This window comes from Sapajus apella, unplaced genomic scaffold, assembly GCF_009761245.1.
Source record: "Sapajus apella isolate SASKATOON/1434 unplaced genomic scaffold, GSC_monkey_1.0 scaffold32, whole genome shotgun sequence".
Classification (NCBI taxonomy): domain Eukaryota; kingdom Metazoa; phylum Chordata; class Mammalia; order Primates; family Cebidae; genus Sapajus; species Sapajus apella.
This window is the reverse complement of record NW_022436972.1, coordinates 16,467,908-16,492,041: the sequence shown is the minus strand read 5'-3', so window position 1 is coordinate 16,492,041 and position 24,134 is coordinate 16,467,908. Positions and strand designations below refer to the sequence as shown.

At 39.9% G+C, this 24,134-nt stretch overlaps 1 protein-coding gene across 2 annotated transcripts in view; it reads right to left on the bottom strand.

Annotated features, from left to right (window-relative positions):
- KPNA3 (karyopherin subunit alpha 3) overlaps nt 1-24,134 on the bottom strand; it is a 112,463-nt gene that overhangs the window by 39,866 nt on the left and 48,463 nt on the right. For both annotated transcript variants that reach the window (XM_032294586.1, XM_032294587.1), the window contains exon 2: nt 23,703-23,747. In XM_032294586.1, coding sequence (XP_032150477.1) covers nt 23,703-23,747 — 45 coding nt within the window. The remainder of the gene's footprint in view (nt 1-23,702; nt 23,748-24,134) is intronic.

The window sequence follows — 24,134 nt, the reverse complement described above, 5'->3', positions numbered from 1 at the left end:
TATTTTTTTAGAGATAGTCCAACTCTGGTTGCATCTAAATGCTTTTAATGAGGTAGGAAAAAATGCTCAATGAAAATTCCTCTCAATATTAACATTTATTAAATGATATTACTGCTGGGTGATTACATGGATATTCACCCACAAGTTTTTTAAGTTATATTTATGTTTTGGGCATTCTGTTCAGTGTGTTATACTTTGATTAAAACAAATTTTTTAAAGTAACACTACCGGTTCATCAATCACATAAGAATTGACAACGTGAAGAAGGCCGATTAGGAACTCAGGATTGCAGCTCCCAGTGAAAGGGCGGAGGGTGAGTGGACGCTTCATTTCCAGATGGATTTTTATTGCCCACAGACCAGGAGATTCCCAGGCGGAGGAGCCTCATGGGTCGCCAGCCTCATGGGTCTGGTTTGGCTGTCACGGCTGTTTTGCTGGCGCCCCTGTGCGTCGGTTCTCCGTACAAAATACACAGGTCTGGGCGCCGTTTTAGCTGGCGACTGGAGCTCCAGGAAGGCAGAGTCGCCCATTCATCTGATTAAAAACGGGACTGAAACAGGGAGCCAGAGCAGGAGATTCCTGAGCAAAAAAGGGCCATGAATCTCAGCTCCGTTCTTTCAGCTGGCGCAGTGGGTTGCTGCAAGGGAAATCACACAGATCCCGGCGCCTTTTCAACAGACGACTGGAACATCTGGGAGACAGTCGACCTTTCAACTAAAAAAAAAAAAAAGGCTCTGAGGCAGGGAGCCAGGTGATCAGGCTCAGCTGGTCCTACCCCCACAAAAAAACAGCAAACGGAAACACTCTGGATTGAGAGTTTCACAGCAAGCACAGCTGAACCGGGATGGTCCAGCTCTGTGGGGGAGGGGCGTCTGTCATCACCAAGGCAGTCCACCACTACAGAGGTAGTTTGCCATTGCTGAGGCAGCCCACCGTTACAGACAAAGTCTGCCATTGCCGAGGAAGTTCTAACTATACCTGTATAAAGAGCACTGCAGGGAAGTTTAACACGGCAGCTGGGGAGAGCCCACAGCAGCTCAGCAAAGCCTCTGCAGGCAGATAGTGACTAGGCTGCCTCCTCGCTGGGCAGGGCAGACCTGAAAAAAGGCAACAGCAGAAGAGAAACTCATAAAAGCCCTAACTCCCCGGGACAGAGCACCTGGGAGAAAAAAAAGGGGGAGGGGGGTTTATGAGTTCTGCTGCAGCAGACTTAAACATACCTGCCCAGCAGCTCTGAATGAACAATGGAGCTCACAGCTCAGCACTTGAGCTCCTATAAAGGACAGACTGTCTCTTCAAGCAGCTCCGTGATCCCCGTATATCCAAACAGTCACCTCATAAAGGAGAGCTGAGACTGATATCTGGCAGGTGGCCTTCTGGGACAAAGACAGAAGAAGAAACTGGCAGCAACCCTTACTGTTCTGCAGCCACTGCAGGTGATCCCCAGGCAAGCAGGGCCTGGAGTGGACCTCAGCAGACCTACAGCAGAGGGGCCTGACTGTTAGAAGGAAAACTAAGAAACAGAAAGAAATTACTTCATCATCAACAAACTGGACGACCATTCAGAGATCCACGCTGAAAGTCAACAACTACAAAGACAACAGGTGGATAAATCCACAAAGATGGGAAGAAACCAGCACAAAAGGGATGAAAACACCTGAAACCAGAACACCTCTCCTCCTACAAGGGATCACAACTCCTCACCAGCAAGGGAACAAGGCTGGATGGAGAATGAGTGTGATGAATTGACAGAATCAGGCTTCAGAAGGTGGGTAATAAGAAACTTCTGTGAGTTAAAAGAACATGTTCTAACCCAATGCAAAGAAACTAGGAACCTTGAAAAGAGATTTGACGAAATGCTAATGAGAAGGGACAACATAGAAAGGAATATAAGTGAATTGATGGAGCTGAAAAACACACGAGAACTTCGCAAAGCATATACAAGTTTCAACAGCCGAATTGACCAAGCAGAAGAAAGGATATCAAAGGTCAAAGATCAACTCAATGAAATAAAACGAGAAGGCAAGATTAGAGAAAAAAGGCTAAAAAGGAATGAACAAAGTCTCCAAGAAATATGGGACTATGTGAAAAGACCTAATCTATGTTTGATAGGTGTACCCAAATGTGATGAAGGGAATGAATCCAAGCAGGAAAATACTCTTCAGGATATTATCCAGGAAAACTTCCCCAACCTAGCAAGGCAGGCCAATATTCAAGTCCAGGAAATACAGAGAACATCACAAAGATATTCGTCAAGAAGAGCAACCCCAAGGCACATAATCGTCAGATTCACCAGGGTTGAAATGAAGGAGAAAATACTAAGGGCAGCCAGAGAGAAAGGTTGGGTTACCCACAAAGGGAAGCCCATCAGACTAACAGCAGATCTCTCAGCAGAAACCCTACAAGCCAGAAGAGAGTGGGGACCAATATTCAACATCCTTAAAAAAAAGGACTTTCAACCCAGAATCTCCTATCCAGCCAAACTAAGATTCATAAGTGAAGGAAAAATAAAATCCTTTGTGAACATGCAAGTACTCAGAGATTTCATCACCATGAGGCCTGCTTTACACGAGCTCCTGAAAGAGGCACTAAACATAGAAAAGAACAACCAGTACCAGCCACTCCAAAAACATACCAAATGGTAAATGGCATCAACACAATGAAGAAACTGTATCAACTAATGGGCAAAACAGCCAGCTAGCATCAAAATGGCAGGATCAAATTCATACATAACAATATTAACCCTAAATGTAAATGGGCTAAATGCCCCAGTCAAAAGACAGATTGGCAAACTGGATAAAAAGCCAAAACCCATTGGTGTGCTGTATCCAGGAAACCCATCTCACATGCAAGGATACACAAAGGCTCAAAATAAAGGGATGGAGGAAGATTTACCAAGCAAATGGAGAGTAAAAAAAAGCAGGAGTTACAATTCTCATCTCTGATAAATTAGACTTTAAAGCAACAAAGATCAAAAGAGACAAAGAAGGACATTACATAATGGTAAAAGGATCAATGCAACAAGAAGAGCTAACGATCCTAAATACATACACACCCAATACAGGAGCACCCAGATACATAAGGCAAGTTCTTAATGACTTACAAAGAGACTTAGACTCCCACACAATTATAGTGGGAGACTTTAACACCCCATTGTCAATACTAGACAGATCAACCAGACAGAAAATTAACAAGGATATCCAGGACTTGAACTCAGACCTGGACCAAGCAAACCTAACAGACATTTACAGAACTCTCCACCCCAAATCCACAGAATATACATTCTTCTCAGCACCACATCACACCTACTCTAAAATTGGCCACATAATTGGAAGGAAATCACTCCTCAGCAAATGCAAAACAACAAAAATCATAACAGTCTCTCAGACCACAGTGTAATCAAGTTAGAACTCAGAATTCAGAAACTAACTCAGAACCAACCACACAGTGTCACAGAGATTGAACAACTTGCTCTTGAAAGTTGACTGGATAAACAATGAAATGAAGGCAGAAATAAAGTTGTTCTTCGAAACCAACAAGAATGAACACACAACATACCACAATCTCTAGGACACATTTAAAGCAGTCTCTAGAGGAAAATATACAGCAATAAATGCCCACATGAGAAGCAAGGAGAGACCTAAAATCGACACCCTATCGTCAAAATTGAAAGAGCTAGAGGAGCAAGATCAAAAGAACTAAAAACCTAGCAGAAGACAAGAAATAACTAAGATCAGAGCAGAGCTGAAGAAGACAGAGACACAAAAAACCCTTCAAAAAATCAATAAATCCAGGAGCTGGTTTTTTGAAAAGATCAACAAAATAGACAGACCACTAGCCAGATTAATAAAAAAGAAAAGAGAGAATAATCAAATAGATGCAATAAAAAAATGATAAAGGGGATATCACCACAGATTCCACAGAAATTCAAACCATCATCAGAGATTATTACAAACAACTCTATGCACATAAACTAGTAAACCTGGAAGAAATGGATAAATTCCTGGAAGCTTGCATCCTCCCAAGCCTAAACCAGGAAGAAGTCGAAACCCTGAATAGACCAGTAACAAGGTCTGAAGTTGAGGCAGCAATTAAGAGCCTACCACCCAAAAAAAGCCCAGGTCCAGATGGGTTCACAGCTGCATTCTAGCAGACATACAAAGAGGAGCTGGTGCCCTTCCTTCTGAAACTATTCCAAACAATCTAAAAAGAGGGAATTCTTCCCAAATCATTTTATGAGACCAACATCACACAGCTACCAAAACCCAGCAGAGACTCAGCAAGAAAAGAAAACTTCAGGCCAATATCCATGATGAACACAGATGCAAAAATCTTCAATAAAATACTGGCAAACCGACTGCTACAGCACATCAAAAAGCTTATCCACCATGATCAAGTAGGATTCATCCCGGGGATGCAAGGTTTGTTCAACATACGCAAGTCTATAAACATAATTCACTACAAAAACAGAACCAAAGACAAAAACCACATGATTATCTGAATTGATGCAGAAAAGGCCTTTGACAAAATTCAACAGCCCTTAATGCTAAAAACACTCAATAAACTAGGTATTGATGGAACGTATCTCAAAATAATAAAAGCTATTTACAACAAACAAACAGCCAGTATCATACTGAATGGGCAAAAACTGGGAGCATTCCCTTTGAAATCTGGCACGAGACAAGGATGTCCTCTCTCACCACTCGTATTCAATATAGTAGTGGAAGTTCTAGCCAGAGCGATCAAGCAAGAAAAAGAAATAAAGGGTATTCAAATAGGAAAGGAGGAAGTCAAATTGTCTCTATTTGCAGACGACATGATTGTATATTTAGAAGACCCCATCGTCTCAGCCCAAAATCTCCTGAAACTGATAAGCAACTTCAGCAAAGTCTCAGGATACAAAATCAATGTGCAAAAATCACAAGCATTCCTATACATCAATAATAGACTTAAAGAGAGCCAAATCAAGAATGAACTGCCATTCACAGTTGCTACAAAGAGAATAAAATACCTAGGAATGCAACTAACAAGGAACGTAAAGGACCTCTTCAAGGAGAACTATAAGCCACTGCACAACAAAATAAGAGAGGTCACAAACAGATGGAGAAACATTCCATGTTCATGGTTGGGAAGAATCAGTATCGTGAAAATGGCCATACTGCCCAAAGTAATTTACAGATTCAGTGCTATCCCCATCAAGCTACCAATGACCTTCTTCACAGAACTGGAAAAAAAACACCTTAAACTTCATATGGAACCAAAAGAGAGCCTGCATAGCCAAGTCAATTCTAAACAAAAAGAACAAAGCGGGAGGCATCACACTACCTGACTTCAAACTATACTACAAGGCTACAGTAATCAAAACAGCATGGTACTGGTACCAAAACAGAGATATAGACCAATGAAACAGAACAGAGACCTCGAAGGCAATGCAACACATCTACAACCATCTGATCTTTGACAAACCTGACAAAAACAAGCAATGGGGAAAGGATTCCCTGTTTAATAAATGGTGTTGGGAAAACTGGCTAGCCATGTGCAGAAAGCAGAAACTGGACCCCTTCCTGATACCTTACATTAAAATTAACTCCAGATGGATTAAAGACTTAAACATAAGACCTAACACCATAAAAACCCTAGAAGAAAATCTAGGCAAAACCATTCAGGACATAGGTGTAGGCAAGGACTTCATGACCAAAACACCAAAAGCATTAACAACAAAAGCCAAAATAGACAAATAGGACCTAATCAAACTCCACAGCTTCTGCATAGCAAAAGAAACAGTCATTAGAGTGAATCGGCAACCAACAGAATGGGAAAAAATGTTTGCTGTCTACCCATCTGACAAAGGGCTGATATCCAGAACCTACAAAGAACTAAAACAGATTTACAAGAAAAAAACAAACAAGCCCATTCAAAAGTGGGCAAAGGATATGAACAGATACTTTACAAAAGAAGACATGTATGAGGCCAACAAACATATGAAAAAATGCTCATCATCACTGGTCATCAGAGAAACGCAAATCAAAACTACATTGAGATACCATCTCATGCCAGTTAGAGTGGCGAGCATTAAAAAATCTGGAGACAACAGATGCTGGAGAGGATGTGGAGAAATAGGAACACTTTTACACTGTTGGTGGGAGTGTAAATTAGTTCAACCATTGTGGAAGACAGTGTGGCGATTCCTCAAGGACCTAGAAATAGAAATTCCATTTGACCCAGCAATCCCATTACTGGGTATATATCCAAAGGATTATAAATTGTTCTGTTATAAGGACACATCCACATGAATGTTCATTGCAGCACAATTTACAATAGGAAAGACCTGGAACCAACCCAAATGCCCATCGATGATAGACTGGACAGGGAAAATGTGGCACATATACCATGGAATATTATGCAGCCATCAAAAACTATGAGTTCGTGTCCCTTGTAGGGACATGGATCAACCTGGAGACCATCATTCTCAGCAAACTGACACAAGAACAGAAAATCAAACACCGCATGTTCTCACTCAAAGGTGGGTGTTGAACAATGAGAATACATGGACACAGGGAGGGGAGCATCACACACTGGCTTCTGTCGGGGGGAAATAGGGGAGCGACAGTGGGAGGTGGGAAGTTGGGGAGAGATAGCATGGGGAGAAATGACAGATATAGGTGATTGGGGGAAGGCAGCAAATTACACTGCCATGTGTGTTCCTACGCAACAATCTTGCATGTTCTTCACATGTACCCCAAAACCTAAAATGCTTTGAAAAAATAAAATAAAAAAGAGTTGACAATCTAATTCATGTTTCTTTTTTCCTTGCAGGATCATTTAATTCATCTTATCAAATGGCTGCTTTTTTGGATACTAATTTAAGCTTTTTTGGTAACTAAAATTTTTGAGATAATTATATATTCACATGCAGTTATAAGAAATAATATGGAGAGAGATTCCTTGTAGGCTTTGCCCAGGTTACCCCAACGGTAACACTCTGCAAAACTATTAGTATTACAACTGGGATACAGACATTGATATAATCCACTCTTCATTCAGACTTCTCATGTTACATGTATTTGTGTGTATATTACATTCCATACAATTTTATTGCCTGTATAGATTCATGTTATCTACCACCATAGGCAAGATGGTAAACAATTTCAAAAACACAAGGTCCATTCCTGCTGACATTTTATAAGCAAAATCACCTCCTTCTCATCTCTCTGACCCTGTATCTAACCCTTGGCAAGCACTAACCTGTCTTCCATTTCTAAAATTTTATCATCTCAAAAATGTTTAATGGGGTCATATGATATATAACCAAAGGCCATCTGTGTTGTGTCTAAGTTTTGGCCATTACAAATAAAGTTGCTATATAGACATGCATATACAGATTTCAAATGACTACAAATTTTCCTTTTTCTGGCATAAATGTCTAGGATTGTGAACACTGGGTTACAGAAGTTGCATGTTTAGACAAAAAACTGACATACTGTTTTCCAGAGTGATTGTATCATTTTACATTTCCACCACTAACATCAGTGATCAGCTTCTCCACATCGTCCCTAGCATTTGGTGTTGTCACTATTGTTTACTTTAGCTGTTCTGATAGATGTGTAGTTGTGGCTTTAATCTCTATTTTCCTAATAGCTAATGATGCTGAACATCTTTTCATGTGCTTATTTAATGCCTGTATGTCCTCCTTTCAATGAATCAACTCTTCACATATCTTACGTTGTTTCAGTTTTTCTTATTATTAGAGAGAGAGAGAGAGTGTGTGTGTGTGTCTGTGTGTTTAAGAGCCAGGAGTCTCTCTATGTTGCCCAGGCTGGAGTGCAGTGCATAGGCAAGAACATAGCATTCTGCAGCCTCCAACTCTGGGGCTCAAATGATGTTTCTGCCTCAGCCTTCTGAGTACCTGGGAATACAGGTATATGCCACTGCACCTGGCTCTTACTGCTGAGTTTTGAGAGTTCATTATACATGCTGGATCCTAGTCTTTTACTAGATTGTGGTTTAACAGACATTTTCTTCCAGTATCTAGTTTGTCTTTTGTATCTTTCCATATGAGCTCTCACACAGCACAATTTGTAATTTAATCGGGTCCAATTTATTAATTGTTCTTTTATGGATTAGGCTTTTGTGGTTAAATATAGTAGCCTGTCTCCAGATCTGGAAAACTCTCTCCTCCGCTTTTTCCTAAAAGTTTTATAGCTTTGTGCTTTACATTTAAGTCTGTAATCCATTTTGCATTTTTGCATAAGGTGTGAGTGAGGTTTAGGCTTATTATTTTTGAAAAGGCTCATCATTTTTGAAAAAGCTATCCTTCCTTCCATCGAACTGGTTTTGTAATTTTGCTAAAAATCAGTTGGATGTATTTGTGTGGGCATATTTCTGGGTTCTATTTTCTGTTCCATTGTCTATGTGTTTTTCTTTCTACCAATAACACACAGTATTGATTACTATAGCTATATACTATAAGCTTTTATATTAGGTAAGGTAATTTCTCCTTTTTTTCTTCTTTGTCAAGTCTCTATTCTAGAGACTGTATCTTTCCACATACATTTTTAAATGGTTATGTATGTCTACAAAATATCTTGGTTGAATTTCAATAGAAAGCACATTAAACCAACAGATCAATTTAGGCAGAATCAATGCCATTATTATGTTGAGGCTTCCAATCCATAAACACGGTATATGTCTCTCCATTTACTTAAGTCTTGTTTCATTTCTTTCATCAGTATTTTGTGATAGTCACTATATAAATCCTGTACATTATTTGTTAATGTATACTGAGGTATTTATTTTCTTTGAATTGACTAAAAATAATATTCTTTTTAATTTTGGTTTCTGCATGTTCAGCCTATACAAATGCAACTGATTTCTTTACTCTGTGACCTTACTAAATTCACCTGGTAGTTCTACGAGCTTTCTGACAGATTGCTTGGGATGTTCTACATAGATAATCACATTATCTGCAAATAGGGACAATTTTAGTTCTTCCTTTACAAACCACACACCTTTCATTTCTTTTTCTTGCCTTACATGGCATTGGCTAGAATTTCTAGCACTATACTGAATAAGAGCAGTGATGATGGACATCATCACCTTGCTTCTGAATCTCAGGGGAAAGTATTTCTTCTTTCACCATTAAGTATGTTGTTACCTGGGAGGTTTTTTCGGTGCTCTTCATCAAGATGAGGCAATTCTTTTCTATTCCTTTTATCAGAAATGAGTGTTGGATTTCATCAAATGCTTTTCCTGTATCAACTGATATGATCATTTTTTTCTTCTTTAGCTTTTAATATGGGGAAATTTAGAGTATTGTTTAAAAGATATTTCAAACAATTAACTAAAACAAGTACTGGATCTTATCGACCAAGTGGGGCACTTGGGTGGATTTTTTTTTTTTTTTTTATGTAGGATCTTAAACCTGCCTCACCTTCAAATATAATGAAAATAAGGGACTTACGGCCTATCTGGCTGATCAATCATCAAGAAAAGATAATATCAAGTTTAATATAATGTGCCAAAAGTTCAAAATACATGTAACAGTTTTTGAGCTCATATTCAACCCACAAAGCATTATTCAACCAACACACATGTATTTTCAGAGGCATTACAGCATAATGGTTAAGCGCTCTGCCATTTATTAGCTTGTGACTATGCAAGTTACTTAATTCCTATGTAACTGTCTACAATGTAATTAAAAAAAAAAAAGAGGTACATATGTGTGTTTAAGTGCTGATGCATAAAAGACTCACTAAATTGGGAAGAAAGAGAACAAGGAGGTAAAAGAAAAAAACAATTCACACAAAAGGAGTTAGAGACCAGGTAAACAGTAGATAGTAATAAACAGATCTCATCCTCAATTTTGACGGATCAGTATCTGTTATTTGAAGCATGATCCTTACACTGGTTAATAGTTCTCAAACTGTTTATTACAGGTCTGCTACAAGATAAGGAGCTTTTATCTTCAGGGTGATAAGCGTCTAAAGTTTAAAAAAAAAAAAAAAAAAAAGGTGGGGAGGGGAGCTTGTGCCAGAATGTAAATCAACAGTGAAACTAAGCACAGTTTAGTTCAGTTATTTAGACAGAAAAACCTGCTTTAAACATATTATTTTTAAAAAGCTGACACAAATTCTATATATTTATTGTGTAAAACATGGTATTTTAAAATATGTGTATGCTGTGGAATGGCTATGAGGTAATAAACACATTTGTCTGGGTGCAGTGGCTCATGCCTGTAATCCCAGAACTTTGGGAGGCCAAGGCGGGCAGGCTGCTTGACCTCAGGAATTCAAGACCAGCCTGGACAACATGGCAAAACCCCATCCGTACCAAAAATACAAAAAATTATCTGAGCATGGTGGTGCACACCTTTGGTCCCAGCTACCCAGAGGGGTGGGAAAACTGCTTAAGCCAGAGAGACAGAAGTTGCAGTAAGCCAAGATTGCACCACAGCCTTCCAACCTGGGTGATAGAATGAGCCTGCCTCAGAAAAAAAAAAAAAAATTAACACATACATTACCTTACATGTCTTTTTTTTGTGGTGAAAACAAATTCTACTGTCAGTGATTTTTCAAGAATATAATACAGTTAATTACATTTCATAACCATGTGATACGGTTTGGCTGAGTTCCCAATCAAAACTCACCTTGAATCGTAACTTCCACAATTCCCATGTGTTGTGGGAGGTGACTGAATTATGGGGGTGGGTCTTTCCTGCACTGTTCTTGTGACAGTGAATGAGTCTCAAGAGATTTGATGGCTTTAAAAACAAGAGTTTGCCTGCACAAACTCTTTTTTCTGCTATCATACAGGACAGGCTTTTCGCCGTCTGCCATGATTGTGAGACCTCTTCAGTCACATGGAACTGAGTCCAACAAACCTCTTTCTTTTGTAAATTGCCCAGTCTCGGGTATCTCTTTATCAGCAATGTGAAAACTGACTAATATACCAAGTTCTACAATAGTGATCTTGAACTTATTCCTCGTAACTGAAATTGTTTATATTTTGATCAGTATCTCCACAAATTCCTGTGTCCCCTACCCCTGGCCCGGGCTCCGGCCCCTGGTCACCACCATCCTGCTCTCTACTATGAGTCTAGCTTTTTTTAGACTCCATGTATAAGTGAGAGCATGTAATCTTTGTCTTGTGTGCCTGGCTTATTTCTGGTAACATAACGTCCTCCAAGTTCATCCATGTTGTTGCAAAACAGAGGATTCCCTTCTTTTAAGACTGAAAGTATTCCACTGTGTATACATAGCACATTTTCTTTTTCTACTTGTCTACTGGTGGACAGTTGACGAATGTCCACCAGTAGACAAACAGAACCATTATTCTATTGCACCATTATTCACAATACCCCAGATAAGGTTGATTCCTTATCTGGGGTATTGTGAATAATGGTGCAAGAAATATGGGAGTGCAGATATCTCTTCAACATACTGGTTTCATTTTTCCTTTGGATACATACACAGTAGTGGGATTGCTTGATCACATGGTAGTTCTATTTTTAATTTTTTGAGGAACCTCCCCATACTGCTTGCCATAATGGCTATACTAATTTATATTCCAACCAAGAGTGTACAACAGTTTCCTTTCCTCCACATCCTCACCAACATGCATTATCTTTCACCTTTTTGATAATGGTTATTCTAACAGGTATAAGGTGATACCTGACAGTTTTAATTTTATTTATCTGGTGATTAGTAAAGAACAATTTTTAGTATACCTATTAGCCATTTCTGTTTTGAGAATGTTTATTCTGGTCTTTTGCCCATTTTTTAATTGGTTTGTTTTCTTGCTATTGAGTTCTTTATATAATATTAATCCCTTATCAGATATATGGTTTGCAAATATTTCCTATAGGCTGTCTCTTTTGCTGTGCAGAAACCTTTGCCCAGAACAATATCATGAATATTTCCCCCTGTGTTTTCTTCTAGTAGTTTTACAGTTTCATGTCTTATGTTTACATTTTTAATCTATTTTGAGTTGGTTGTTATATACGGAATGCATTAAGGGCTTGGTCTCATTCTTCCGCATGTAAATAGCCAGTTTTCCCAAGACCATTTATTGCATGTCCTTGGCACCTATGTCAAAAATCAACTGACCACAAATGTATGGATTTATTTCTGGGCTCTCCGTTCTGTTCCACTGTTTATGTCACTATAATGCTGTTTTGATTACTACAGTTTTGAAGCAGATTTTCATATCAGGTAGTGTGATGCTTCTGGGTTCATTTTTTAAAGACTGCTTTGGCTATTTAAGGTCTTTTGTGGTTTTATACAAATTTTAGTTTTGTTTTTTTTTTTTCTATTTCTGTGAAAAAATGCCATTGGGGTTTGATAGGGATTGCACTGAATCCGCACATCACTTTGGGCAGTATTGATATTTTAACCATACCATTCTTCCAAATCCATGAACATGCGATATCTTTCCATTTACTTGTGTCAAAAAGACTCTTCAAGGAAGCAGTGCCTTCTTTTACGTTTTGGCACAAGCTCCCTAACTTGTCAAAGATCAGGACTTTTGAGTAGCACTGCCTATATCTAAAGTATTTGTCTTAAAACTTCAATACATGACTTAAACATACATGCATATATTTACAGATCATAATTAAATTTAATTCTTGAATATCAGCACTTAATGAGTATTGACTACATAGCCCCAATGTGATTAGGCATTTTGAGATGGGCTAAGGAAGAGCCTTAGGGGTTATTTGGGAGGCTGGGGTGGAGGGATGCAGATGGATGGTGAATGTGGTTATTACCTGCCCTTTAGAAGCTTACAATCTAAGGGAAAATGAAATATTCAAAGCAAAATCCCATGGAGTAAAGTGAGTTACCAATCAACGGACAATATTCACTAGTTCGATTTCTCAATGAAACTAAAGACTAGCTCTCTTTAATTTGCAAGAATCTCAGTGTCACTAAGTAAAAACACTGTGATTCTCTCCTCAATGGAGCAACAGAGGCAGTGAGGCCTGGAATTAGGGACAGATATGTGACCATAAAGAGTGGAGAAATCTTCTCTTGAAGAGCTCTCCCTATATCTGTGAAATCACATCAAAATCAATTAAGTTTTGTCTGAATAAACTGTAGGTGTTGTTTCTAGAAAAGTTTGCTTTCTACTGCTTACTTGGGGAATTCTTAAATTTGAAATAAGAAATTGCTTGAGATTTCTTTAGTTAATTTCATTTTTGGTCCTACTCTTAAGTATTTTCAGAAACTGAACCATAGTAACTGGAAAGGAAATAATGTTACTCAGAAAAAAAGAAAGGGGTCTCGAAGGCAACCAAGGTGAATATTTAAAAGATATGCTCTGACAAGCAAGAATTTTTAGTTCTATAAATTAGAGAAGGTAGCACGACAAACAGAAGGAGGATCAAATAACAAAATATAAATAAGCTTAGATTTATAAGTATATTAGAAGGGCTAAAATGATTAAAGCAAGAGGAGTCTTCTGAATACTACAATTAATATGAGTTTTAAAGTTAAACTGCAAGCATGAAAAGTTAAGGAAAAGTAAAGGCCCATATCTAGAGGCAGATGGTGTAATGTTAACAGATGGCAATAAATACATGATTACTTAATTCAAATTTTACTTCTATTGTATCTATTAAAGAAGGTAATCTTCATTTGGTGAATGCAAATCCAGATAAAAAAGGACACACACTATTCTACCTATGTAGAGTTCTAAATACGCAAAATAATCTGTTTTAGAAATCAGAATAATGGTTACCTTTGGGGATAATTAATACCTAGAAAGGGGCTCTGAGGTACAGGTATTCTCTTTCTTGATCCAGGAGCTGGTGGTTACACCAATGTGTTCACATTACAAATATTCATCAAGCCGGATACTTAACGATGTGTGGACTTTTCGTATGTATGTTGTATGTCAACAAAATGTTAAAAAGAAAAATGAAGTTTAAAGTTTCAAGACTGGAAAAAACTCACCTTACTTTATTAAGCTAAGGCTTAGTTCATTTCTCTTGTCTAAATGACCCAAAGATCTAAAAGAACTTGCAAATAAAATTACCAACATATTGTTGTGTCCATAAAGGAGTTGACAGGGAACTGGAATTAGCAAGTATTTTTTAAGCGTCTATTAATGTTTATTCATATGCAAAATGATTGATTGCATTAATAGATAAGAGGCATAAAATAATTCTGTCTCCACCATATTAGTTTGTTGTTCTATTTTGTTTTTTGAGATAAGAGTCTCACTCCGTGGCCCAGACTGGAGTCCAGTGGTGCGATCTCGGCTCACTGCAATCTCTGCTTCCTGGGTTCAAGCGATTCTCCTGCCTCAGCCTCCTGGATAGCTGGGACTACAGGCGCCTGCCACCATGCCCACCTAATTTTTGTATTTTTAGTAAAGATGGGGTTTCGCCATATTGGTCAGGCTGGTCTCAAACTCCTGGTGATCCACCAGCCTCAGCCTCCCAAAGTGCTGGGATTACAGGCGTGAGCCGCCACGCCGAGCCTCATATTAGTTTTTAAGCCATTGATGCTTTATACATATGAAATGATGTTCCTTGCTAATATTCTGATTTTGGAGCTACTGAGCTAATTACACAGAAAATATTCTCTAAATGTTTTTAAATTTAGTAAACACATAATATAGCTCTTAGCAAGTATTTTCAAAATTTAATTTTAAAAAGAGGGTGGGGAAGGGGTACAGGAGAATGGATTTCAGGAATTATATACCATACAAATGAGCATGATACTGATTGGCAAAAATTCGAAATACAGTTATTTAAAGATTTAGAAAATAAACTAATTCCAATTTACCCTTCAGGTTTTGGCTTAAATATTATTTCTCCAGACATATCACCTTTGAATGCCCAGGTCTTTTTAAATTTTTTTCCCCATTTATTTATTTTATTGCATTTTAGGTTTTGGGGTACATGTGAAGAACATGCAAGATTGTTGCATAGATACACACGTGGCAGTGTGATTTGCTGCCTTCCTCCCCATCACCTACATCTGTCATCTCTCCCCTTGCTATCTCTCCCCAACTACCCACCCCCCACCATCCCTCCCCTATTTCCCCCCAACTGACCCCAGTGTGTAGTGCTCCCCTCCCTGTGTCCATGTATTCTCATTGTTCAACACCCGCCTTTGAGTGAGAACATGCAGTGTTTGATCTTCTGCTCTTCTGTCAGTTTGCTGAGAATGATGGTTTCCAGGTTGATCCATGTCCCTACAAAGGACACAAACTCAATGTTTTTGATGGCTGCATAATATTCCATGGTGTATATGTACCATATTTTCCCTGTCCAGTCTATCATCGATGGGCATTTGGGTTGGTTCCAGGTCTTTGCTATTGTAAACTGTGCAGCAATGAACATTCGTGTGCACGTGTCCTTATAGTAGAACGATTTATAATCCTTTGGATATATACCCAGTAATGGGATTGCTGGGTCAAATGGAATTTCTATTTCTAGGTCCTTGAAGAATCACCACACTGTCTTCCACAATGGTTGAACTAATTTACACTCCCACCAACAGTGTAAAAGTGTTCCTATTTCTCCACATCCTCTCCAGCATCTGTTGTCTCCAGATTTTTAATGCTCGCCACTCTAACTGGCATGAGATGGTATCTCAATGTAGTTTTGATTTGCGTTTCTCTGATGACCAGTGATGATGAGCATTTTTTCATATGTTTGTTGGCCTCATACATGTCTTCTTTTGTAAAGTATCTGTTCATATCCTTTGCCCACTTTTGAATGGGCTTGTTTGTTTTTTTCTTGTAAATCTGTTTTAGTTCTTTGTAGGTTCTAGATATCAGCCCTTTGTCAGATGGGTAGACGGCAAACATTTTTTCCCATTCTGTTGGTTGCCGATTCACTCTAATGACTGTTTCTTTTGCTATGCAGAAGCTGTGGAGTTTGATTAGGTCCTATTTGTCTATTTTGGCTTTTGTTGTTAATGCTTTTGGTGTTTTGGTCATGAAGTCCTTGCCTACACCTATGTCCTGAATGGTTTTGCCTAGATTTTCTTCTAGGGTTTTTATGGTGTTAGGTCTTACATTTAAGTGTTTAATCCATCTGGAGTTAATTTTACTGTACGGTGTCAGGAAGGGGTCCAGTTTCTGCTTTCTGCACATGGCCAGCCAGTTTTCCCAACACTATTTATTAAACAGGGAATCCTTTCCCCATTGCTTGTTTTTGTCAGGTTTGTCAAAGATCAGATGGTTGTAGATATGTTGTGTTGCCTCCGAGGTCTCTGTTCTGTTTCATTGGTCTATATCTCTGTTTTGGTACCAGTACCATGCTGTTTTGATTACTGTAGCCTTGTAGTATACTTTGAAGTCAGGTAGTGTGATGCCTCCTGCTTTGTTGTTTTTGCTTAGAATTGACTTGGCTATGTGGTCTCTCTTTTGGTTCCATATGAAGTTTAAGGTGGTTTTTTCCAGTTCTGTGAAGAAGGTCATTGGTAGCTTGATGGGGATAGCGTTGAATCTGTAAATTACTTTGGGCAGTATGGCCATTTTCACGATACTGATTCTTCCCAACCATGAACATGGAATGTTTCTCCATCTGTTTGTGACCTCTCTTATTTCGTTGAGCAGTGGCTTGTCGTTCTCCTTGAAGAGGTCCTTTACGTTCCTTGTTAGTTGTATTCCTAGGTATTTTATTCTCTTTGTGGCAATTGTGAATGGAAGTTCATTCTTGATTTGGCTCTCTTTAAGTCTGTTATTGGTGTATAGGAATGCTTGTGATTTTTGCACATTGATTTTGTATTCTGAGACTTTGCTGAAGTTGCTTATCAGTTTCAGGAGATTTTGGGTTGAGACGATGGGGTCTTCTAGATACACAATCATGTCGTCTGCAAATAGAGACAATTTGACTCCCTCCTTTCCTATTTGAATACCCTTTATTTCTTTTTCTTGCCTGATTGCTCTGGCTAGAATTTCTAGTACTATATGGAATAGGAGTGGTGAGAGAGGACATCCTTGTCTAGTGCCAGATTTCAAGAGAATGCTTCCAGTTTTTGCCCATTCAGTATGATATTGGCTGTTGGTTTGTCGTAAATAGCGTTTATTATTTTGAGATACGTTCCGTCAATACCTAGCTTATTGAGGGTTTTTAGCATAAAGGGTTGTTGAATTTTGTCAAATGCCTTCTCTGCATCAATTCAGATAATCAGGTGGTTTTTGTCTTTGGTTCTGTTTTTGTGGTGAATTATGTTTATAGACTTGTATATGTAGAACCAGCCTTGCATCCCCAGGATGAATCCTACTTGATCATGGTGGATAAGCTTTTTGATGTGCTGTAGCAGTCGGTTTGTCAGTATTTTATTGAAGATTTTTGCATCTATGTTCATCACGGATATTGGCCTGAAGTTTTCTTTTCTTACTGAGTCTCTGCTGGGTTTTGGTAGCTGTGTGATGTTGGTCTCTTAAAATCATTTGGGAAGAATTCCCTCTTTTTGGATTGTTTGGAATAGTTTCAGAAGGAATGGTACCAGCTCCTCTTTGTATGTCTGGTAGAATTCAGCTGTGAATCCGTCTGGACCTGGGCTTTTTTGGGGTGGTAAGCTCTTAATTGCTCCCTCAACTTCAGACCTTGTTATAGGTCTGTTCAGGGTTTCGACTTCTTCCTGGTTTAGGCTTGGGAGGAGGCAAGTGTCCAGGAATTTATCCATGTCTTCCAGGTTTACTAGTTTATGTGCATAGAGTTGTTTGTAATAATATCTGATGATGGTTTGAATTTCTGTGGAATCTGTGGTGATATCCCCTTTATCATTTTTTATTGCATCAATTTGGTTATTCTCTCTTTTCTTTTTTATTAATCTGGCTAATGGTCTGTCTATTTAGTTGATCTTTTCAAAAAACCAGCTCCTGGATTTATTGATTTTTTGAAGGGTTTTTTGTGTCTCTATCTCCTTCAGTTCTGCTCTGATCTTAGCTACTTCTTGTCTTCTGCTAGATTTTGAGTTTTTTTGATCTTGCTCCTCTAGCTCTTTCAATTTTGACTATAGGGTGTCAATTTTTGATCTCTCCTTGCTTCTCATTTGGGCACTTATTGCTATATATTTTCCTCTAGACACTGCTTTAAATGTGTCCCAGAGATTCTGGTATGTTGTGTCTTCATTCTCGTTGGTTTCAAAGAACATCTTTATTTCTGTCTTCATTTCATTGTTTATCCATTCAACATTCGAGAGCAAGTTGTTCAGTTTCCATGAAGCTGTGCGGTTCTGGGTTAGTTTTTGAATTCTGAGTTCTAACTTGATTACACTGTGGTCTGAGAGACTGTTTGTTATTATTTCCATTCTTTTGCATTTGCTGAGGAGTGATTTCCTTCCAATTATGTGGCCAATTTTAGAGTAGGTGTGATGTGGTGCTGAGAAGAATGTATATTCTGTGGATTTGGGGTGGAGAGTTCTGTAAATGTCTGTTAGGTTTGCTTGGTCCAGGTCTGAGTTCAAGTCCTGGATATCCTTGTTAATTTTCTGTCTGGTTGATCTGTCTAATATTGACAATGGGGTGTTAAAAGTCTCCCAGTATAATTGTGTGGGAGTCTAAGTCTCTTTGTAAGTCATTAAGAACTTGCCTTATGTATCTGGGTGCTCCTGTATTGGGTGCATATATATTTAGGATCTTTAGCTCTTCTTGTTGCATTGATCCTTTTACCATTATGTAATGTCCTTCTTTGTCTCTTTTGATCTTTGTTGCTTTAAAGTCTAATTTATCAGAGATGAGAATTGTAACTCCTGCTTTTTTTTGCTCTCCATTTGCTTGGTAAATCTTCCTCCATCCCTTTACTTTGAGCCTTTGTGTAACCTTGCATGTGAGATGGGTTTCCTGGATACAGCACACCAATGGGTTTTGGCTTTTTATCCAATTTGCCAGTCTGTGTCTTTTGATTGGGGCATTTAGTCCATTTACATTTAGGGTTAATATTGTTATGTGTGAATTTGATACTGCCATTTTGGTGCTAGCTGGCTGTTTTGCCCATTAGTTGATGCAGAGTCTTCATTGTGTTGATTCTCTTTACCATTTGGCATGTTTTTGGAGTGGCTGGTACTGGTTGTTCCTTTATATGTGTAGAGCCTCTTTCAGGAGCTCTTGTAAAGCAGGCCTGGTGGTGATGAAATCTCTGAGTACTTGCATGTTCACAAAGGATTTTATTTTTCCTTCACTTATGAATCTTAGTTTGGCTGGATTGGAGATTCTGGGTTGAAAGTTCTTTTCTTTAAGGATGTTGAATATTGGCCCCCACTCTCTTCTGGCTTGTAGGGTTTCTGCTGAGAGATCTGCTGTTAGTCTGATGGGCTTCCCTTTGTGGGTAACCCAACCTTTCTCTCTGGCTGCCCTTAATGTTTTCTCCTTCATTTCAACCCTGGTGAATCTGACCATTATGTGCCTTGGGGTTGCTCTTCTTGACGAATATCTTTGTGGTGTTCTCTGTATTTTCTGGACTTGAATATTGGCCTGCCTTGCTAGGTTGGGGAAGCTTTCCTGGATAATATCCTGAAGAGTATTTTCCAGCTTGGATTTATTCTCTTCGTTGCATTCAAGTACACCTATCAAACGTAGATTAGGTCTTTTCACATAGTCCCACATTTCTTGGAGACTTTGTTCATTCCTTTTTACCCTTTTTTCTCTAATCTTGCCTTCTCGTTTTATTTCATTGAGTTGATCTTCGACATCTGATATCCTTTCTTCTGCTTGGTCAATTCGTCTGTTGATACTTGTGCATGGTTCGCGAAGTTCTTGTGTTGCGTTTTTCAGTTCCATCAATTCGCTTATAATCCTTTCTATTTTGTCCATTCTCGTTAGCATTTCGTCAAATCTTTTTTCAAGGTTCTTAGTTTCTTTGCATTGGGTTAGAACGTGTTCTTTTAGTTCACAGAAGTTTCTTACTACTCACCTTGTGAAGTCTGATTCTGTCATTTCATCACACTCGTTCTCCATGCAACCTTGTTCCCTTGCTGGTGAGGAGTTGTGATCCCTTGTAGGAGGAGCGGTGTTCTGGTTTTGGGTGTTTTCATCCTTTTTGCGCTGGTTTCTTCCCAACTTTATGGATTTATCCACCTGTTGTCTTCGTAGTTGCTGGCTTTCAGGTTGGGTCTCTGAATGGATGTTCTGTTTGTTGATGATGAGGTTATTTTTGTTTCTTGGTTTTCCTTCTGACAGTCCGGTCCGTCTGCTGTAGGTCTGCTGAGGTCCACTCCAGACCCTGCTTGCCTGGGGATCACCTGCAGCAGCTGCAGAACACTAAGGGTTCTTACCAGTTTTCTTCTTCTGCTATCTTTGTCCCAGAAGGATACCCGCCAAGTGTCAATCTGATCTCACCTTTATGAGGTGGCTCTTTCGATACACAGGGGTCAGGGAGCTGCTTGAGGAGATGGTCTGTTCTTTATAAGAGCTCAAATGCTGAGCTGTGAGCTCCATTGTTCATTCAGAGCTGCTGGGCAGGTAAGTTTTGGTCTGCTGCAGCAGAACTCATAAACTGCTTTTTGTTCCCAGGTGCTATGTCCCAGGGATTTAGGGCTTTATTTATGAGTTTCCGTTAGGCTGCTGCCTTCTTTTTTTTCCTTCAGAGCTGCCCTGCCCAGCAAGGAGGCAGCCTAGTCACTGTCTGCCCGTAGAGGCTTTGCTGAGCTGCCGTGGGCTCCGCCCAGCTGCCGAGTAAACTTCCCGGCAGTCATGTTTATATGGGTGTAGTTAGAACTGCCTCGGCAATGGTGGCCCGCCTCTGTTAAGGTGGAGTCTCTCTGTAGTGGCGGGTTGCCTTGGCAACGGCAGGCTGCCTCAGCATTGGCTGACTACCTCCGTAGTGTTGGGCTGCCTCGGTAATGGTGGACGCCCCTCCCCCACGGGCTGGACCATCCCAGGTTTAGCTGCTTTTGCTGTGAAACTCTCAATCCAGAGAGTTCCTGGTTGCTGTTCTTTTGTGGGGGTGGGACCAGCCAAGTGCCTAGCTCCCTGCCTCAGAGCCTTTTTTTTTTTTTTTTAAGTTGGTGTTGCAGTCGCCTGTTGAAGAGGCGCCGGGATCTGTGTGTTTTCCCGTGCAGCGACTCACTGTGCTGGCTTAAACAGCAGCACTGAGATTCGTGACACTTTTTTTGCCCCGGAATCTACTGTCCTGGTTCCCTGTTCAGTCCCCTTTTTAAGCAGATGAATGGGTGACTTCCCGTGGCTCCAATCGCCAGCCAAAAGGGCACCCGGACCAGTGTATTTTGTACAGAGAACCGCTGCGCCGGGGCACTGACAAAGCAGCCGCGCGGGGCAAAGCGGCAGCGCTGGCCGACACAACTGCGCTGGCCGAAACAGCCACGCTGGTGACCCGTGGAACTCCTCCGCCTGGGAATTTCCTAGTCTGTGGGCAATAAAAATGTGGCGTCCACTCACCCTCTGCACTTTCACTGGGAGCTGCAATCCTGAGCTGTTCCTAAACGGCCATATTGGATCCCCTCTGAATGCCCAGTTTTAAAAAACTTCACCCTGTTAACTTTCATGGCTATTTTTCTTCCATAGCATCATTCACAATTTGTAAGAATATATTTGGTTATGTGATTATTTATATAATGTTCATCTCCATGAGACAATTGCTCAAAAAGTAATGCTTGGCTGGATAACTAAATGCATTTCTGATGAAGGCTTTATGAATGGAGTTAAAATGAGCTTCTGGCAATATTGTTGTAAAACTTTATAGATTTGAAGAGCTACCTAGCCACTGTATGAAATAAAGTGTGTACTTAAAATAATTAAATAATAAATGCACAAATCTATTTAGTTCTAGTGATTCTAAGAGAATGTGTACTTTTAGAATCAAGACCTCCTTCCTTCTCCCTACAACTGAAAAGTTTCAAGATGGTAATTTTTTTTTTTTGGAGGCAGGGTCTCACTCTGTCACCCAGGCTGGAGTGTAGTGGCACAGTCTCAGCTCACTGCAGCCTCTGCCTCCTGGGTTCAAGTGATTCTCCGACCTCAGCCTCCTGAGTAACTGGAACTACAGGTGCGTGCCACCACACCTGGATAAATTTTGTATTTTTAGTAGAGATGGGGATTCACCATGTTGGCCAGGTTGGTCTTGAACTTTTTACCTCAGGTGTTCTGCCTGTGTTGGCCTCCTAAAGTGCTGGGATTACAGGCGTGAGCCATTGCACCTGGCCCAAGATGGTAATTTAATATAGGAAGGAGTTTTAGGAGTGAATTAGATGAGGAAAAGAATCTAACCTAAGACAAACACCAAAGATCTGAAATGTTTTAAATTTATTGTTTAAATGACACATGTGGCCAGGTACGGTGGCTCATGCCTGTAATCCCAGCACTTTGGGAGGCCGAGGTGGGTGGATCATGAGGTCAGGAGATCGAGACCATCCTAGCTAACACAGTGAAACCCCCCCTCTACTAAAAATGCAAAAAATTAGCCGGGCATGGTGGCACACACCTGTAGTCCCAGCTACTGAGGAGGCTGAGGCAAGAGAATTGTTTGAACCCGGGAGACAGAGGTTGCAGTGAGCTGAGATCATACCACTGCACTCCAGCCTGGGCGACAGAGTGAGACGCCGTCTCAGAAAAATGAATGAATGAATGAATGAATGCACAAGTATAGATACATGTATATAGAGAGAATTCACTATTATTTTCTAGAATAGCAATGTAAATATTGGTTTCAAATATGAAAACACAATCTGGGGCCAGGCATGGTAGTTCATGCCTGTAATCCCAACAGAAGCAGGAGGATTGTTTCAAGTCCAGGAGTTCAAGGCCAGCCTGGGCAACATAGTGTGACGTTGTCTCAACAACAAAAAAAAATTAGCTGAGTGTGGTGGTGTGCCTGTAGTGGTAGCTACTCAGCTGGCTGAGGCAGGAGGATCCCTTGAGCCTGGAAGATCAAGGCTGAAGTAAGCCAAGATCACACCACTGCACTCCAACCTGGACAGAGTGTGACACTGTCCCAAAAAAAGAAAAAAGAAAACACAATCTGATGAAGGTAACTCTAAAATCCTCCAAAAATAATGGGAAAAAATACAATAAATTTTAATATCAGTTGCATCCAGTTGGGAAAATACAAGGTTTTTCTACTTTTATTTATTTTTCTAAATATCTTTAACAAGTGTGTGTAACTTTTTTTTTTTTTTTTTTTTTGAGATGGAGTCTTGCTCTGTTGCCAGGCTAGAGTGCAGTGGTACCATCTCAGCTCACTGCAACCTCTACCTCCGGGTTCAAGTGTCTCTCCTGACTCAGCCTCCCAAGCAGCTGGAACTATCAGTGTGCATGGCATGCAGCATGCGCCACATCGCCCAACTAATTTTTGTATTTTTAGTAGAGATGGGGTTTCACCATGCTGGTCAGGATGGTCTCAATCTCTTGACCTCGTGATCTGCCTGCCCTGGCCTCCCAAAGTGCTGGGATTACAAGCATGAGCCACCATGCCTGGCCTTTAACAAGTATGTATAACTACTACATGGGAAAGAGAGAGGAAGCCCACAGAAAGAGGATGTCAAGGAAAAAGTATCTAACTTCATCAGATGTTATGAGAATTTCAGTGACGGTAAAGTGCTTCACACAGGGCCAGTACCCTGAGTAAATGAAAGCTATTATGAATAAGTACCATGATAAAGTATCCAATGAGGTGTGGTTTTAGGGATGACCATTAACTTGCCACAGTATTTTCATTATTCAAGATATACAGAATTTTAACATCAAAAAAACCTAACTACATTTCTTTAAACATAAATCAACCTTACCTTCCGCAGTTCCACTGTCACTTCATTTCTGTGTCTTCGCATTGTCTAGAAAAGAAAATTAAAGATTATATATGTATCAAAATACTGATACTGCTAGTATATAAAGATCTCAGCTGGGCGCGTGGTGGCTCATGCCTGTAATCTTAGCACTTTGGGAGGCTGAGGCAGGCAAATCATTTGAGGTCAGGAGTTCAAAACCAGCCTGGCCAACATGGTGAAACCCCAGCTCTACTAAAAATACAAAAAAATTAACCAGGCATGGCGGCAGGCACCTGTAATCCCACCTACTCGGGAGGCTGAGGCAGAAGAATTGCTTGAACCTGGGAGGCAGGGGCTGCAGCGAGCCAAGGTCGCACCGCTGCACTCCAGACCTAGGCTACAGATTGAGACTCTGTCTCAAAAATAAATAAATAATAAGATCTGAGGTATCTG